The sequence below is a fragment of the Seriola dumerili genome, unplaced genomic scaffold (assembly GCF_002260705.1).
Source record: "Seriola dumerili isolate Sdu_G_001 unplaced genomic scaffold, Sdu_1.0 BDQW01000025.1, whole genome shotgun sequence".
NCBI lineage: Eukaryota > Metazoa > Chordata > Actinopteri > Carangiformes > Carangidae > Seriola > Seriola dumerili.
In genome coordinates this window covers 14,405,092-14,423,894 of record NW_019174280.1, presented here as the reverse complement: position 1 = coordinate 14,423,894, position 18,803 = coordinate 14,405,092, and the positions used below count along the sequence as shown (strand labels likewise).

The 18,803-nt window shown below is 43.9% G+C and overlaps 1 protein-coding gene across 1 annotated transcript in view; it reads left to right on the top strand.

The window, feature by feature from the left end:
* LOC111236785 (nesprin-1-like) overlaps window positions 1-18,803 on the top strand; it is a 126,091-nt gene that overhangs the window by 70,112 nt on the left and 37,176 nt on the right. The window contains exons 68-91 of the mRNA XM_022765644.1: window positions 480-632; window positions 903-1,070; window positions 1,718-1,894; window positions 3,022-3,168; window positions 3,459-3,584; window positions 3,698-3,874; window positions 3,976-4,241; window positions 4,399-4,555; window positions 4,665-5,063; window positions 5,299-6,903; window positions 7,499-7,836; window positions 7,932-8,076; window positions 8,399-8,617; window positions 9,972-10,258; window positions 10,605-10,770; window positions 10,885-11,040; window positions 11,444-11,596; window positions 12,150-12,332; window positions 12,548-12,685; window positions 13,002-13,187; window positions 13,894-14,016; window positions 14,212-14,394; window positions 15,286-15,429; window positions 17,873-18,103. Of these exons, the coding sequence (XP_022621365.1) occupies window positions 480-632; window positions 903-1,070; window positions 1,718-1,894; window positions 3,022-3,168; window positions 3,459-3,584; window positions 3,698-3,874; window positions 3,976-4,241; window positions 4,399-4,555; window positions 4,665-5,063; window positions 5,299-6,903; window positions 7,499-7,836; window positions 7,932-8,076; window positions 8,399-8,617; window positions 9,972-10,258; window positions 10,605-10,770; window positions 10,885-11,040; window positions 11,444-11,596; window positions 12,150-12,332; window positions 12,548-12,685; window positions 13,002-13,187; window positions 13,894-14,016; window positions 14,212-14,394; window positions 15,286-15,429; window positions 17,873-18,103 (6,027 nt within the window). The remainder of the gene's footprint in view (window positions 1-479; window positions 633-902; window positions 1,071-1,717; window positions 1,895-3,021; window positions 3,169-3,458; window positions 3,585-3,697; window positions 3,875-3,975; window positions 4,242-4,398; window positions 4,556-4,664; window positions 5,064-5,298; window positions 6,904-7,498; window positions 7,837-7,931; window positions 8,077-8,398; window positions 8,618-9,971; window positions 10,259-10,604; window positions 10,771-10,884; window positions 11,041-11,443; window positions 11,597-12,149; window positions 12,333-12,547; window positions 12,686-13,001; window positions 13,188-13,893; window positions 14,017-14,211; window positions 14,395-15,285; window positions 15,430-17,872; window positions 18,104-18,803) is intronic.

Genomic DNA, 18,803 nt, shown 5'->3' with positions numbered 1-18,803 from the left:
GTAATCTCTGAGTCTTTCCTTCTCTATCTGACTGTACTATATTTTAATTAAAATGAGTATAAAGCCCTACAGGTCATTGCATTAATGCAGCATTCAGTAATTTTGCACTTGGGTGGGTCCAAATGGCAGCAACACCTTACTGAATATTATTAGCTTAATGGAGCACTTGAGTGTACTTGCATGGCTTAGACCATTAACTCTGAAATTGAATATACTTTACATAACTGCCGATCATTTTCCGGAGTATACCTTTCCTTTTATATTGATAAATACCCATGGTGTGCTTTGGAAAATGTTTGACATTACATTAGAACCCATTGGTAGAAAGAAATCCAAAAACACTTACAGTACAATCCGAAGTAATACGCAATTATATAATAGAAGAATAGTAGCTTCACATAACATACCTACTCACATAAAGGATGATCTTTACTTTGTACCAGATACAAAAGATAGGTGTTATCTGTCTGTGTCCGCAGGCTCTGTTGCAGATGGTTCAGTCCCACGATGGATCCGTCAGGTCAGTGGTGGAGAAGGGAGACGCTCTACTGGCTTCTGTCCACTACCCCTCCATCAGAGACAAAATGAACAGACTACAAAGGGACTACACTGAACTCTGTAAAAGAGCCATGGTGAGGACTTGTGCTCAGATGTAGTTATAATATATAGATGTTGTACAATAATGTACAAATGTTTTAACAATTTCACTTTTTGATTACATGTAACTCTTGTAATATGGACAAGAGAAGGCTTAAGAAGGATTTTTAATCTTTAGAATAAGTCAGATGTACTACAGATAAAGATCATATAACTCAGTGTGAAGGAGGTTGTAATAGTTTGATGCATAGGCTGAAAGTAATCAGTATATTTGTCCTGTGTTTGTGTGCTCTCGCATGATCCAGACTCACGTGGAGAATCTGGAAGGCCAGGTGAAGGAACAGGAAGCTTACCACAATGAACTCCAGGAGGTAGAGCGCTGGCTGCTCCAGATGTCCAGCAGAATGGTGACTCCAGACCCCACAGTGGGCGGCAGCCTGGAAGCAGCCACTCAGCAGCTGGCGAGGCACAAGGTAACCAATCGCATTACTTGACTTTATTTTTGCCGTTGTTTGCCGAACTTTTTTTACACTTTGGCTGTTAGCAAGCTATTGTTACTGTTGTTGCTCTATAAACATTACTATATGACCAATCCTGGGGAATTCAAATCATACAATATGGGTTTATACTGCATTCGGGTACAACTGGCAAATATGGTTATCTGTGTGTTTTGTTTAAATGGATTTTAATGGCCGACTTCAGGTTGAGGTGATAATTGTGAGAAGCTACATTTCGGATCAAATTTCTAATTAATTTTGATTAAAGAAAAAAAATGATATATCGATTTAATGATGTATAAACAATATATTTAAAAAGAAACATTACAATTAAGCTTCAGCATGAATTTCTGTTTTAGTCTGTGACTGACTTTGTGTTTGAAATCCACAAGAGCTGAATCCTAATTCACAAAGCAGCTGTCCCGCTGCAAATTTCATCTTCTTTCAAATTCATCCATTCAGGCCTGTTTAACACCCTGAGTGACCTCACTCTGTGGCGTCGGGCTGTTCTGACCTCCTGTGTCATTGACCAGTGGACAGAAATATGTCATACATATACAGTATATATCATCCATGGAGACTCTCTCTTACATGATCATACTTGGTTACTTTGTCCTCCCCAGGCCATCATGGAGGAAATAGCGGGATTTGAGGATCGCTTGGCAGGCCTGAAGGAGCGCGGAGACCACCTGGTACAAGGCTGCAGTGACCGTGTGCAGAGCAGGCTGAGACAGCAGGTCCAGGCTCACCAGCAAGGCACCAGAGACAGCTACTCTGCCATCTGTAGCACAGCACAGAGAGTGAGTGAAGAGGAGGAGAAGGAAAGGGGGAGGGAGGGGACGCGGAGGAGGGGGTGTGTGTGTGTGTGTGGGGGGGGGGCAGCTGAGAAAGACATGTATTCTCTGTTTGAAGTAGTGAAATGGTTCTTACACATTGTACACATATTGGTGCATTGGGTACATGCACATTTGCACATGCATCCATGGATGTGTATGTGACCATGCATGCATGCACAGACTCACACGCTTTACATGTCAGTGCTGTTAATATTCCAACAGCCTAGGCATCCACTTAATCCTAACCCATTCTGACACTTAAACCCATCTCTCAAGACAGCCCTTCACTGCCAGTGTAGAGGGCACAACCAATTAAGGCTGCCAAAGTGGAGCTCAACAGCAGCCGTACTCAGACGGACCCCACCAGCCAAAATCACTAACTCAATCTCCCCATATTAATCTCCGCATATCCCCTGTCAACTTCGCTTTTTCATGCCTGAGCCAAAAAATGGTCACACGCCACTATTCAGTAGATCTGGCGAGCCCTCTAATCCAGCTCCACTCTGTCATTTTGGCAACCTCTACTCTGTCATCATAGCTCACCTCCCAAGACACCACCTCCACCACCACTCGCACATCCAATCTGGCATTGTGTGATCCAGCCACACTCTACCACTACACTGCTGGCTTCTCTACAACTGCGCCTCCAGTGTTACGATGGCTGCCAACTGTGTCCCAGCACAACGCAGCTCTAATATCCTGCCTGCCACTTGCCACCATGCCAACCTTCTAGCCTTTGCCAAATACACTGGGCAGTTTGCCAATACGTGCCCCCCTTCTCCCCTTGTTCGGGCTCTCATATTAACACTGTCAATCAGACCTTGCTGTTTCGCTCTCCCCCGGAGGGCATGGACGCCTCCACATTCAACACCTGTCAAATATAACACTGCATAACTACCTACTTCTTCGGGGTTTATCATTTAATGTGTCTTTGTGTTTGGCCACGTTATACCGACTTTAAAGCTATATAGTGTAGCGGTGTGCTCTCTTATCTACAGTAGCATTTGCTTTCTTAAAGGTTTATTATATAGTCGTGTCTTGTTGAATCCAGATATAACATACACTGAAACGTATCTGTCGGTGTCTTACAGGTGTATCAGAGTCTAGACCATGAGTTACAGAGACATGTGAGTCTCCAAGACACGCTGCAGCAGTGCCAGACCTGGCTGACCTCTGTGTCGGAAGAACCAGAGCCTCCTGCACATCCTCCTCTCAGCCTGGAGGAGGCGCTACAGCAGGTCAGTAAGCCCCCTAACAAGAGTTTGGTACACCATAAATGAGTAGATGCTTGTCTTGATTTCTTTTATTACATGTTATTGCTGTGTGAAATTATGAACAGATATCTGAATTAATCGTATTTATATACATGGCTGTCATATCGAAATCTCACAGACATTTTGCTTGATTGCATGTTTTTGGATAGGGAGCAAAAAGGCCAAAGTACATGTAGTTTCGCAGATTGTCCAGAAGGGATAATAGGGTCAGTCAAGAAAACTGTGAGACCATTAACAGGCACTTTTTTTGGCAGGTGAAGCATGAGCGGACTCTCCAGGAACAGGCCAGCACTTACCTCCAACTTGTGTGCTCAACCTGTGACCTGTCGGAGCCGAGGGTCAGGGAGACTGCCGGAGCTATCCAGCAGGTCAAACTGCAGGTCAGTCGACTCAAACAAAAGACTGTTTCAGTGATCGTATTTGTGGTAAGTTTTTCAGTGTTTCAAAACTGAATCCTTTGTATGAAATGATTCCATTGTGTTTTTGTGTGTAGAATGAGGAGCGTATGCTGCTTTGTGAGGAGGTAGCAGACAGCTGGAGGGACATTGAGGAGCAGGAGACAGATCTCGAGGTCCAACTGAGAGAGACAGAGCAGCAACTTCAGAACCTCATCAGGAGACCTGCAGAGCTGGAGCCGAAGATCGCACAAAACCAGCTGGACAAGGCACAGGTCTGTGTTTGGGTTGTATGCTGATGATAAATAACTAGACAATTTTTTAGACTCATCACATAAATTAACTCAAACTTTACCATTTGCTATCTTTCCTGCAGGAGTTCCTCCAGCAGATTAAGGAGAGGCAGTCTGAGGTAACCCATTTGAATGAAGCCATTGGTAGGCTGACAGATGGACAGGTGTCTCCTGCTCTGGAGGAGATAAGGAGACTTAGGAGAAGCTGGATGGACCTGGGCCAGCGGGCTGAAGAGCTGGAGGCTCAGCGGGGGGAGGACATGCAGCGAAGTGGAGAGTACCAGGAGAGTGTAGTCGCTGTGGAGGAACTCTTCCACCAAGTATCCAGGGAGTGGGACTACCTCGCCAGGTATCAATGTTTTCTTTGTAGGATGTGATGTCTAACTTTTTTTGTTTACATGTTTTAAACATACTCTACATACATTTCTAAGTAGATATTTGATATACACAGTATATCAACACTAAATAAACCAGATGAACCTCAAACCCTGTCTGTGTGTACCTAGGGCTGACACAGAAAGTACAAGTGAGCATCTAGAGGCTCTGAGGAAGCTGTCCAGCGACCTGGAGGAGCAGAGAGCAACTCTGGAAGACCTCAGAGACCAGAGACAAGCTATTCTGCCTCGACTCAGCTTGCTAGACAAAGAGCTGGTTAAGCAACAGGTGGAGCTCCATTCTCATAGTTCTTTGTCTCCATTTTAAGATGGAGATTTATAATAACATAAAGTGTAAGTATTTGTCCAGGTTTATACTGTGTTTTGCCTCTCACCAGGTGGGTCACCTGGAGCAGCGCTGGGCCCAGCTCGAAACCCTGATTCAGCAGAAGATCCAGGACTCTGCGCAGACACTGGAGGATCTGGCTCGGGTGGAAACACAGCTGAGGGATGCCCGGGAGTGGGTGGAGGAGCAGCGGCCTGCACTTACCTCTGCGCTGAAAACCAGCCCGCCCCCCGATCTGGCCCAGAGTTTCCTGTTTGACCACCTGAGTGTGTGTGTGGAACTTGAGGCCCGTCAACAGCTGCTGGGTCAGGCAGTGAGCGAAGCCCAGGCTGTGACTTCCAGGCTGGGGCTGAGTGAGAAGAGATGCCTTCAAGGGCTTGTTGAACAAGCCCAGACTGAGGTGGAGGCTCTGGGGGCTCGGGTGGCCCAAAGGAGGAAGTACCTCAGTAAGGTAAACAGCTGTTTTTTTGCAATGTATGCAAGTGAAATTTTTAATTAAGTCCTTAAGGACGTAACTTGCTGAAGGTCTGGAGAAAAAATAAACTGGGTGGTCCAAGAAATAAACTGTAAAATAGCCCATGTTTTTACTGATTAGACTTTGTGTTGTGAGAAAAAATATGTATTTGCTTTTTTCAGGCTGTTAAAAATTTGTAAATAATAGGCAGTGTGTAATTCTTCCTCTCTAGGCCTTCACAGAGAGGACACAGTTCCTACAAGGCTTGGGGAGAGCATTGTCTTGGGTACAGCAACAGGAGAGGAAGGCTTTGATAGATGACCACATAGCGCTTCTCCCTGAGGACCTGGCCAAACAGGTTGCTGCATGTCGAGGCGTCCAGCGCGGCTTACGAGCTTACCAGAGGGAGCTGGCATCTCTCTGGGTACAAGGGCGCGAGCTGGAGAGAGATGCCACCGACAAAGAAAGAGCAGAGACCCTGGCGAGACTTGAGGAGCTACAATCTGTCTTTGAAACCGCCCTCCAGAAGACCAGTCAGCGTCTCACAGACCTAGAGAAAGCCTTAACCTCCAGGAAGTACTTTCAGGTTGACCTGGACAAGACTTGCCAATGGTTGAGACGAGCAGATGCCATCACCTTCCCAGAAATCAATTTAAGCAACGTTGATGAAAACGTAGAATTGCAAACGCAACTTTCTAACTTTCAAAATGTCCTAGAACAAGCTTCAGAATATGAGAACCTCCTTCTTATCGTCCAAAGAATAGGCCAGGAGATCCTCCGTACTCTGAACGAGATTGACCATTGCTACCTAGATGAGAGGCTTAATGCCCTGCCTCAGCAGTACAACGCCATCCTAGCTCTAGCCAAAGAGAAAAAAGACAGAGTCCAACAAATAATCCTGGAGAGAAAAGAGTTCAGCACTTTCTTCGATATTACTCGCAATGCACTGGAGGAGCTTCAGGAGCAGTTTGACAATCTAGAGAAGCAGACTATCAGTTTTAGAGAGGAGGAAGTTGTTTGTCTAATTAATGAATACAGAAGTATTAATGAAAGTTTGTTCCACATTAGCCCTGCTGTGAGAGAACTTTATGGCAAAAATCAGGGGTTCCTCTGTAGAGGTCAGCAATACAGAGCTGAGGAGACACAGCAGCTGGTCGGTCTCCACAACGCGCTGAAGAGGAGAAACGATCAGAAAATAAAACACCTAGATAATTGCCTAAAAACTCTACTTGAACACAACAGAGTATTAACCAGTTTGGACTCAGAGTTAAAGTCTGTTAAAGAGAAGCTGGTCAGACTGAAGTCAGACAAAGAAGTAGGTGCCATAGATAAAATCACAAGTCTTTATGCCTTGCTAGAAAGACTGGATGGTGTGAGCTCTCAGACTGAAGAATGTAACCATCAAACTGAAGGCCTTGGTCTGAAGTTTGAACCTGCTGCCTTTCAGGAAGCTACACTGCAGCGAGAATCGTTGCAGTCTTTGCAGTGTGAAGTAAAAGGTTTTGTTGAGGAAAGCGAAACGAAAGTCACAAAAAATGCAGATTTTGCAAGAGAGACTGAGAAAATGTTCCAGTGGCTGAGGACTGTTAAGGAGAAATCGAAGGAGCCCTTGACATTTTCAGAGGTCAAAGTTGAGAGGGTGCATGAGGACGTACGCAAACTGAAAATAATGGAAGAGGAATTGAGAAGTACATTGAGGATAGCAGATGCTTTGGGTAGCAGAGAAAAGCATAGATATTGTAGTAGAAAAGAAACTGTTCCCGGCCACGTCGAGGAGAATCTACAGGAGCTGAAGAAGCTGGGAGCTGAAGTTCAAGATGGTATTAAGAAGAAACAGGTATGTGTGCAGGTTATTCAGAAATTAAAATCATAGGGACATTCTCTATCTCTTTATTTTTCCAATTATGACCCTAGCCCTATCCTCATCTTATCTGGAACCTGATCCATCATTCATGACTCGGACCTACTGAATATGACCATCCATTTCCTGTTTGCCCATGCTATCAATATTAATAGGCCGAGGGAAACTAAAACATTTAAAATTCCTTGAAGTCTGAATGAGTTATTATTAATTTATGACTGTTGTGGGGATTTAATGTGTTTAAATACGATTCCATTATGTTGAATAGTCAGTAAAAGTTATAATGGCATGGCACAGCCTTTTCTAACCTGCGAAGTTTTACAAAGAGTAAAGTTTAATTACCACCATATTATTCCCCACTGAGGATAATTTTGACCTTTGACATTGTAAGAGGAGTGAACAGGAAATAATTACACATTGGCAGATATTATATCCTTGGTGCTTTTTGCCTAGAGGACTATGGTTGTTGTAATGATTTAGGCATGCATTTTTAATTACATTTGTGTAAAGAAACTCATATAGAAAAGAAGCAAAAACTGAAGTTAATAAAATCACCTTCTGCATATTCTAGCTGGCTCTGGATGAAGCTCTTTCCCTGGTCCAGAGGCACCACTTATCTCTGCAGTCCATGCAGAAATGGCTGGAGTCTGCTGCGGTTTTGCTCCAGAGGGCCAGCTCAGGGGTGGAGCTGGAGAACCAGGCAGACTGTGTGCGGGACCTGGAAGAGATTTCAGCCCAGGAAGAGAGCTTCACAGCTGGTTTAGAGGAGCTGAGGGCTTTGGATCCTCTGCTGGTGGATTTTATGGAACCAGGAGTGATGAGTGGACTCAGAGAAAAAGTTGAGACAGTGCAGATGAGAAACACAGAAGTCAAACATCAACTGGATGCTTGTAGAGAAGTGTTGCAGAGGTGTGTGTTAATGCATTCATATGTCCACTATTGCTCATGTTTGTACAACATGTGGAGCCAAATGGAGCGGTTTGTAATTTGTATAATTTTCTCAGGTGTATAGCTCTATGGCACTCCTTCACACATGAGAGAGAGACACTGGTTGAACAGATGAATGACGCAGAGAGCAAGATGGCCATGTTCACCACAGCTAAAGCTACCAGCGTCCAGCAAGCAGAGGACAAATGTCAGAGATACAAGGTGGGTCACTGTTTTACTGTACGCTCAGAAAACACAGACGCTGTAGTTAAAGGTTATTAGATATTTATAGAAATCGTCTAATGTTCATGTGCTGTCTCCCTAATGGCTTTTATACTAAATCCCAAACATTTGTTCTTGTCATGGCAGCAGATGCACATTAATATTAAAACAGTTGAGCGTTTATGCATTATTCCTTGTTGCTTGTGTGTCTGTGAAGTTTAAACTTTTAGGGGACAGTTTTAGTTCCCCATGATATACATGTTTCAGAAGAATATGTTAGTGAATTGATTTCTGTGTGTCTTTTTTCGTCTTTTAACTGTAGTCTCTGGTGGCTCACATCGACCTGCTGGAATTGTCTCTAAACGCTCTGAAAGAGAATGCAACAGAGTTAGAGCAGATCATCTCTGAGTCCAGCAAAAGTGTTACCAGCCACTCTGTGTCGTCGCTATGGCAACGGTGGACCAGGCTCCGCAGTGTGGCCCGAGCTCAGGAGAGGGCGCTGGAGGATACCGCCAGGGAGTGGAGGAACTTCACAGAGAAGGTAAGAGAAGATGGTGTGTGTGTGTGTGTGTGTGTGTGTGTGTGTGTGTGTGTGTGTGTGTGTGTGTGTGTGTGGGCGTGTGCGCGCGTCTGTGTGTGGTGAGGGCGCTTCAGTTCATGCAGTTAGTTACTGATAAAGCTGTTTATACTCACCCCGGCATTTATAGCCGACAAAACACACAAATCTACCAAATTGCTCTTGCCTCTGCAGATTTAGGTCAAATGCAGCAACAGCTGAATACCAGTTGGTGTGCTGTGATGTAACTCCAGGCTTCAGGCCAGTTGTTTCCTCCTGCCAAAACACTGTGTCATGTGAAACGTTTTCCCGCCTTTCGACCTATTTCGACTGTGAACGCTGTCAGTTCCCAAGAGTTCTCACAAAGCACTGCTCCTAAAAAGGAAATGAGGTCAAACTGTAAGGAATGGTCACTTCCTCATATGTGGCACATTCCTGTTGTCCACTGGTTTTCAATGGTCCCTTTGTTCAACTGGACATGATGTCATTCTCTACATCTGAGTCTCTGGACTCGGGTTTTTTCTCTCACAGAGAATGCTGTATAGTTTAGGCAGGACTGTGAAAGATTAATAGAGAAAAGTAATTTTCAGTTTCATATTCTTTTAAATTAAGGATTTTTAGAGGTTAAAGAGATTAAAATATCCAGTATTTCACATGAAAAAAAAGTCAATTTAAGAAACAAATTATCCCTTTAATCGTCTTGTGTGTATCCCAGCCCCCATTACAATCACTGCTCTGGGTGCCCCCATCCAGGTGATTAATGACAATTCATCTCCACAGAAACAAAGCTTCTGTGAACACCACATGGTAGATCTCTGGGATAGATGTCTTTCAGTAGCATTATGATATTCAAATGACACCTTTCAGTCAAATGGAGAAGTTGGAGTAAAACTTAAAGGTGCCCTGTGGAGTAATCTCGCTCAGTGTGTCTCACCAAATGCATTTTGTGTATTCGTGAGGTCTAAATAAAACGTTTCTTTCCTCATAAAACAAAGCTGATATTGTTTTTTTTTTTTTTTTTAATTCAACATTGTTTACATTCATGTTTACCAGCTTCACAGCCTTTGTGGGTGCGTTGCTATACTTCCTGCATGTTACTGCCATCAGCTGTCGACAAATGGAACAATGTGATACTGGAGGGAGGAATTTGTATGCTGTCAAGCACGTGTACATGCACCATACAAACAAATTGGGAATTGCTCCATAGTGCTAACAGAGGTCAAAAAAACTCCACAGAGTAAACTACCACTTTCTCATGAATTATCGGTTAACTATGAAGCATACGTTTGCTGCATCAACTGAACCTTAATCCTTGTACACACACTTCTCCGGCCCTCAGATGGAGAAGGTGCGCTCTGTGTCTGAAGACCTCCACAGTCGTGTCCCAGACAGCACGGTTGAGAAAGCTGCCACGAGGACGGCGCTTCAGAACCTCCTAGAGTACCATGACTCCTTCAGCCAGGAGGTGGAGAGGGAGCAGTCCATCCTGGCTCTGCTCAGGCAACACACCCGCAGCCTCAGAGGAGAGGAGGAGCAGAAGGAGGTGATGGAGAAAAAGACGGAGAATGGACACGAGGAGACGCCATGCTTGCAAGAGATCAGAAGCATGCAGGAGCAATATGACAGGTGAGTGACCCAGTGCTGTGGCTGCTCCTGCCAACCAGGATTTAACACATGACTTTATGTGAATTGAAAATGTATATTGATAGCTTTTAACAGGAGAATCATATTTAAACTCATCACAAGAAGCTTTTGTAGAAATGATGTTATGTATTATATATATTGTTTTTTTTTTATTCAAATTGATTCTTGTTCACTTTAGGTTTTATTTAAGTTTTTGCTTTTTGTTTTTTGTGCAAGAAAGTCAGTTTTATTGTACTTTATTTTCCTACAAGTTACATATCATTATATCAAGGACAGGGACAGGCATTGATACATGTTGTCATTTTTTTTACCACTGTGTCTTGTCTAGTCTTGTGTTGCGGGTGCGGGCGAGCAGGGCCCAGGTACACCAGGAGTTGAGGGAAAGAGAGGAGGTTGAAAAGGAGCTGGGGTTGGTCAAAGGATGGATCCAGGACACTCGTGGCTTACTGCTGAGTCCAACTGCAGACCTGGATTCACTGCTTCAAGAGCTAGAGGTCGGCCACTACATGCACACATTGACACAAAAAAATCCATAAATATGTTATCATGTCATATAACGGAAAAGACTGTGATTTGCAGTACATCCTCTGATGTTTTGTGTGTTTTAGACTGCACATGGTGAAGTCATCAGCAGACGTCAGAGTGTGGAGCGCATGACAGAGCTGCAGCAGTCTAAGTACCAGGACCTCCAGGCTGGTCTGCCCTCTGAGCTCAGCATGCAGTTGGCTGAGGTGGCTCTGGCTTTGGGCTCCGCTGAAGACCAGGTGACCTCTTTTTATCATTTTGTTAAATGTGGTAGCTTTATTAAGTAGTTAGGACTGTCACATAGGTGTTGAGTAGGTTTGTAATCAAATACTGTGCATAAATGCCCAGATGTTGACTGTATGTTGTGTTTGTTGTGTTAAGGGCTGCGTTGCATGTATATTTTATTTTTTTTTGTAAATAAAAACTGAAGCAGTGGCAACAGTTTAAAAATGATAATTAAAAGTATATCCTGTAAGGTAAATGTACTGTTTGCACCAGTGTAAAGTTTACACTCTCTTATATGTGTTGTGCTACACTGTCTGGTGCGTCCCTGCTGCAGGGCTCTTTCATAACCATTTAGTCTCGCTAAAAGGCTTATGTTACAGCAAAGTGAAATGTGTGTATTTCTGCCATATGCTTCAGGTCCAGGCGAGGGAAAGGGAGGTGCAGCAAACCAGGGACGTGAAAGAGGACTTCAGCTCCCGACTCCAGGACATCGAGGCAAAGCTGAAGACCATCGCTCTGAAATTGGAAGACAAGAGTGCCGACCTGGAGGAGGCCAAAGAAGAGACCAAAGTAATCAACCAGACAGACTGACTAATTAGCAAGCAATTAACCTCTGTTAAATTGGCTATTCATTTTGCAGATGTTGAGGTTAATGAGTGTGTTAGAGTTGGAATGGCATGAACTGAATTCCGCCATCAACAGTGACCCAGTTTGGAGAGGAGTATTCCAGATGGGAGTCTGAGCCCCTTCCCTCCTGTTCTCCTTCGTGTTGCCCCAACTTTTTTTTTCGTCTCACTCCACTGCCCATCGGTAGACCCACAAAGCCTGTGTAGCTGAAAGAATAGTTTAGTTTTCATTTTTTGAACTAATCCGCCTACCAGCACCTCTGAAGCTCACTAATTAACCACTGATCTCCTGGTAATCCACAACATGTTGCCTTTAAACTTTGGCTGTTGTATAGATTACAGATGTTTATTGAGTTTTCGAGGTGCTGGTAGGCACAATGTGTCGCCTTTTCAGTTTTACCCTGCTCCTAGATTATTTTTTCATTAATCTTTCACCACCTCACTTCTCCTTTCTCCTCCCTTTTTGCCTCACCTTCTTAATCTCCTCTCCTCTCCAGGCTCTTTGTGAAGAGTGTGAATCCTGTTGTCGCTCTCTGGTGGAGTTAGGAGTAGCAGTGCAGGAGTTTGGAGAGCAGAACCCTCTGCTGTGTAAGCAGCTGGGGGATGCTGTGGCCAAACTGACAGAGGTACAGCGGCACACGACACAGCAGGTCCAGGACAGAGCCAACAGACTCAAGAAGGTGAGATGTCCAGTCAGTTTACCAAAGACGAAGACACTTTCCCAGCATTGCTTGTATGAATGAAAAACAAATATATCTATGATTTATATCATTGTCAGGATTTATAGGGATTTATCAATATCAGGTGATTGTTTGAGAACGTATGGTATCTCATTCATTTTCCTTAGGCATTCATTATTGTATTGTTTTGGCCTTGGTTTTTCACGTATGAGCAGGCAGAGAGACAGGTGGAGGAATATCAAGGTATGAAGGCGTTCATATTGGGCTGGACAGAAAAGGCTGAAGCTCTGGTGACCGGTAATATCATCTGGAGCTCTGCTTCCCAGCTGCAGGAACAAATTCGAGCACATCAGGTGAGTCTTAATGAGCCACAGAGCAGTGTATTGAAACTTCTGTTGTCCTGTGTATAAAACTGGGTCCACATACAGTTTATATTTATTTTTCTACAAAAATAAATACTGCTAATAAATACTGCTATTTCCCTCATTAGCCTATTAGATATGAAGATACCCCCACTAATTTGCAGCTAATTAGACTCACACACTTGTTTGATTTCATGTGAAGTGTCATGTACTGTACAGTGTGTTGGCCGGACTTAATTGGTATAATTGCTCAATGAAAAAAAAGGCTTCTCTCTTTGACTTGTAATTTATGTTCCTATGGTGACAGGCGTTGCTGCGGGAGTGCCGCGGTCTCCATGGCGACTTGGAGGCCATGGGGGAGAGAGAGGGGCAGCTGGGGGAGGTGTTGCAGTTGGAGGGGTGGAGCCAGCAGGTGAAACACCTCAGCAGACGTACTGAGGAGCTGCAGCAAACTGCCAAGACTCGCCTCCAGAGTCTGCAGGACGCAGCAAAGGTAAATGTCATTCACTTTCAGGCGAGCGTTACAGGAATTAGATATCAAAATCGCTTTACCTCAAAATCATTTGATGGCACTCTGATCAAATTATCTTCATTAATTAAGATTCTCAAGAGCCGCAGCTAATTTTATGTCATAAATCCAGACGTATTGGTGCTTAACAAGAGGCGCACAACCCTCCAGAGTGAGTCACATACACCACAACCACAACCACAACGCAACAGTGCCCCCTTATGGTCATTGCAGAATTATTACACCATCATTATGGAATGAACTGTTTTAATTTGTGCAGCAGTAATCTGTTACACTAATCTGATTTCCATACAGCTGCTACCCAGATGACAGTCTGCTGCTGATTATTGCCTATATGATTGTGTGTTGGGAATCTGTTTACAACTCCTCCTGTCAGTTTGAGTTTTTTCTTGGTCTCTTTCACATGAAATACATCTAGGTCAATTAAAAGATGAAGCGCTTTGTTTGAAAGGCATACCTAGCTTTCTATTCATAGCTCAAAGTGAATGGAAAAATACCTTTGTAAACTGATTTAAATATCTATTGCTGGAAGCAGGTCCACATTTCCAATAATAGTTTTTTAAAAGCCACTTTTACCTCCCGTATGTTTATGATACACACTCTCCAAGCTGCTCCCACTCCCGCATGTACTGTCCTTTGATTTGTTTTATCTGTCTGTGTTTGTCCTCAGGACATGTTGCGTCTGGAGGCCGAAGTAAAGAGCCTCCATTCAGCTGTGGACCAGATCCAGGTCACACTTGCCTCCCCTGACCTGAACAGACTCAGCCTCAGAGAGCAGCTCACACAGAGACAGGTAGACACACACATTTAAAATGCTTTCTGTGTCTTCAGCTCTAAGACATTCACACAGTGAATGCCTTCAGTTGCAATAGGACACCCACAAACAACTTGCATCTTAAAAGTAGCTTTTCTGAACACAGTATTGCTTTATCACCCACCCATTCATTCCTCCTCACTCTCTAACATCCCCCTTTCATTCCTTTATAAGCGTCTGTTGGTGGAAATGGAGGGCTTCAAGCAGCAGGTGGTGGCGGTACAACAGTGTCAGAGCGCCCTCCGGCTACCAGAGGAGGTAGTGGCCAGTCTGCCTATCTGCCGTACAGCTCAGACTCTGCAGCAAGAGGCCAGCCAACTGCAGCATACCACCATCCAGCAGTGCAACATCCTGCAGGTAGAGGGCAGTCTTCATATTACAAATGCTGATAAGTAGTTGTCCCATATTGCTTCCTTATCTGTCAAGTTACATAGTGCAGACCTGAAAATCCTCAGTAGAAAGTAGCAGACAGTTGCCTCTGAGCAGTGGAGCTGTACAGAGAATTTATTTTGTCACTTGCTGAAGTGGATTCTCTGAATCCTGCTGTAGTGTCCCAACAGGCCTCCTTAGGAATGTCTGTGTTTTTCTTTTAGCCCCCATCAGACCAGCGTTATCCTCAAATCCTTTGGTTCTGGGTTGAATTTGCTTTTAAGCTCATTGTAGTGAAGATTAGCTGTTAGAGGAAGAATCAACTGACCTTCAGACACTATTCGGAGGACAGACACTTAAAGCATCTTAGCATTTTTTTTTTCTTGGAAGATTTAAATGAATCTGTATGTGTTCACAGTGTTTTGGCTCAGGCTCATATTTGAGTCAGACAGCTTTTATAAGTATTCATATCTTAAGGACAATAACCACAATATTCTGAGTGTTATGGAAATGTAGCATACACAAACTACAGAAGTCCACAATGAACAGAAAACGTAGCTTGTTGCACACAATATCTTCAAATCTCTGATAACATGTAGGATTTTATATCTTTGAACATACTGCATGTTTATCCTGTTCTAATAAAAGCCAGACTAGAATATACATGTGAACGCACTCAATGAGAGATATGGTGCATATAGGAATCAGTAACATGGTAGCATTGGGACATAGAAAGCAGGAGAAATTACTTCACTTATCTGACATCTGGTGACACTGATGTTTGATCTGCCCGGGGGGTCCATAATATAATCACATTTTAAGATGATTTTGCATAAGATGCAGCTTCTGCCTTACCTTGATATGCTTCTTGTTTCCCAGGAAGCTGTGGTGCAGTATGAGCAGTATGAACAGGAAGTGAGGAACCTCCAGAGATTAATAGAGGAAGCCCATCGTATCATTCAGGACCGGCCCGTCTCCACCAATAACATACAGGAACTTCAGGCTCAAATACAACACCATGAGGTGAGAGAGGACACACACTTTGTCTCTGAAATGTATTAAACTATATATAAGTATGAGGACACTCCAGCTTTGCAGCAAATACTCTATGTGGATTTTTACATGTCATTACACAACTGTGGGCATCAATATGCTGCTATGAAAGCCCTCACTCTTCTGATAAGGCTCTCCACAAGATTTTGGAGCCTGGCTGGAGGGATTTTCTCCCATTCAGCTATAATAGTATTAGTGAATTCAGGCACTGATGTTAGGCAATGAGGACTGCATTGCAGTTCACCCCAACACCTTCAGCCAGGCCGCTGTACAAGCAACTCATTTCCCTCGAGACCAATCCTGGAAAACTATTTCTATATGGACTCAGCTTTGTCATGCTGAAACAGGAAACAAGAAAGTGGCCTTCCCCAAACTGTCGCCTCAAAGTTGTAAGTACACTATTATCTAGAATATCTCTGCAGCGTGCTGTGGCTTGAAGATTTCCTCTAACTGAAGCTCAGGGGCCTAGCCTGAACCGTGAACAACATAACACTTGAGGATTTATACTGTGGGTCTTTCTCTGCTGAAATAGTCTTTATTTCACAGAATGCGAAGCTCGTTGTGACAAAATAGCTCATGAAATAACAGCAAATCAACAAGGACCATAAGAGCTTCAGGAGTTTGACTGTATATGAGCAAACCAGAGTCTTAAACAGACAAGAATAACTGTTTTTTTTTTTTTTTTTTTTAGAGGTCCTACTATATTCTAGTTTTCCTTTGCCTTAAAGCGCACTCGTTTGACATTAAAGAGAATGAATATGCTGATTATGTCTTGAATGGCTTTTCTAATGTGGTCATCTTTTTTCAACATCAAAGATCTAAGAGTGAGAACAGACAGCTTGAGTCATTAGATATTTCATGTGCATGTAAGAGTGTAAAATAGCGTAAAAACAGAAGTTGAGGCGGCAGGAAATATACAGTATATCTTAAAAGTAGTTTTGGGCAGCCCTGATGATTGAGTCATACTGCGGTTTAGTCATTTAGTTAGTCAGCCGTTAAGAGTAGTTGAAGGCGGCAAAATCATCAGTTCAGTATCACTTTTATGCAGTTTTATACTTTTTTGTTTGCCTTAATTGCTCAATGTTTTCCCCAACATCTTGATTTGAAATGCAAACAACGGGCAATTAATTAATGTTTTCTATGTAACTACCAGAAATCCCAGAATAAATATCTCCTATTTATTTCCTTTTTAACACTTGTGTTTTCAAAGAAATCCTGCCATACAATAAATCTGTGAGAGTATTGTGTTGTGACTCTCAACAAGCCCAACTCACGCACGTTCCTCCTTTTTCTGATGGTGCAAGTAAATATAATCTGCATAGATTCCTGTTTGATGCAGTGTAGGTTATCAGAGGGTTTTTCACCTGCGTCATTTAAGACCTGTGCTTTCTGTCGCAGTTTTACTCTGCTGAGTAAGTGTGTTTGATCTCCCATGTGGAGAGGAGGGGGGGGGGGGGGTGGTAGCGGCAAAGACCTGCAGAGGAACAGATCAAATCTCTCTGCAGGCAACACATTTATTACATTTTAACTTCACCTTTGTGGTTCTGGCAGATTTCATCTACTTCCAGGACTTAGGGAATTTTTCTTGTTACTGCAATCTCTCCATCGCTGCCGAGCAGCTTGACATGGCAGTGTGTTCATGTCTGAGTTTGATCTCTAAGCTGAGCAGATAGCTGTGACTCCACTGGCCCAGTTAGTCACATGACCTGATTATCAGTGCATTGACCATCTGCGGGACAGAGGGAGTAGAAGGAGGAGGAGGGAAGGAGGAGCTGGACCCGGCCTGCCGGCTCATACCATAGCTGTAATTTGACACCATCTCTGTCATTCTTCCCCCCATAAACACTCCCTCTCTCCTTGCAGCTCTCTTTTGTTGAAAGGAATCTGTCCCCAGGATTGGCGGAGGAGGGAAGTGTCAGGCAGAGGAAGGGGGGGTGCAGGCAGTGAGATCACTTCCTGTTTTTCCTCACCATTTGTGTATGTGTACGAGAGGGAGTGTCTGAGGGATTTTGTACTATTTCTGCAAGGGTCTCTCTCTCAACCAAACGTCCCGTCTGCTGGCTTCACCGGTGTTCTGAGTCACCCGCCTCTGTGCTGCTCTGATTGGCTCCGAGATATAGAAGAGAGAGAGACTGAAAAAAAAGAGAGAGAGAGTCAGGCAGTGCTATTCTCTTTCTGCGCTTACACACTGTGAAGCCAAAAGCGAGAGACCGGGGAGTGAAGAGAATGCGTCCGCTCCACTTACTCCTCTCATACCGGCACCACATTCAACGCTGAACCAACTCGGCCAACCCCCTTTTTTTTCAGGATCTTGTTTAACCAGGAACTATTGATCTTCCATTGTGGACTGAACCACACTCTCCTGACCCCGGGGGCGGTGGTGTTTTCTGTTTGGGGGGGGATGTTTTGACAGGAGTTGGCCCAGAAGATCCGTGGCTACCAGGAGCAGATCGCCTCGCTCCACTCCAAGTGTAAGATGCTGACGGTCAAGGCCAAACACGCCACCATGCTGCTGACGGTCAGTGAGGTGGATGGCCTATCGGATGGCATGGATGAGCTGAGTGATGAGGAGCTGCCCAGTGCCGTGGCAACCGCCACCGCCGCTGCCACCAAGCAGCTTCCAGCACACCCCTCTGTCGTCATGGTGAGTGGCAAAGCCTTTTTTGGTCACACACACAATCACACAGCGCCTCACACATGGCACACACTGCATGACTATGTGCTGGTCTGGCCCATATTTGTGTGTATTTACATGTCTAGCCTCTATTTACCTTTCTGTCCAGACCACTGGTTCTCAAAGTGGAATACAGGGGTCCCACGGGTCCTATTTTTGGTTTCTAGAGGGTGTATACAGTTCCTTTTGCAATAATGTAATTAGCTTACAGTTGTCCCAAATTAGAGGATGTCTGAGGCTGACAGTTATGACAAGGTGTACAAAGTTATATCAGTACAACAGTATAAACATTCTCCAATATATGGGCCCCTTGGATTGCATTTTGGCTAATTTGGAATGCAGGATGCAATAATTCCAGGTTCAGAATAGTTTTTTTAATCTCTATTATTATCCTGTTTCTCTGCTTTTCTTTCTTTCTGTGTCTTATTTTCATATCGGACAAAAATAACAAGCTTTTTCTTCCCCCTCATCTTCCCTTCACCTCAAGTGTTACTATTCTGGCAGTCTCCTCCTGTGCATTACTGCACTGATACTAAGCTGTGTCACTTCATTCCGCTTCATATTAGCCTGAATCTGTCTACTTGCTACTGTACTATGTCATCCTCAGCTTGATCGTTCACTTTTCTTCAGTGTTCGCACATAAGTAACCAACCCGCTACCGTCTCTTCTC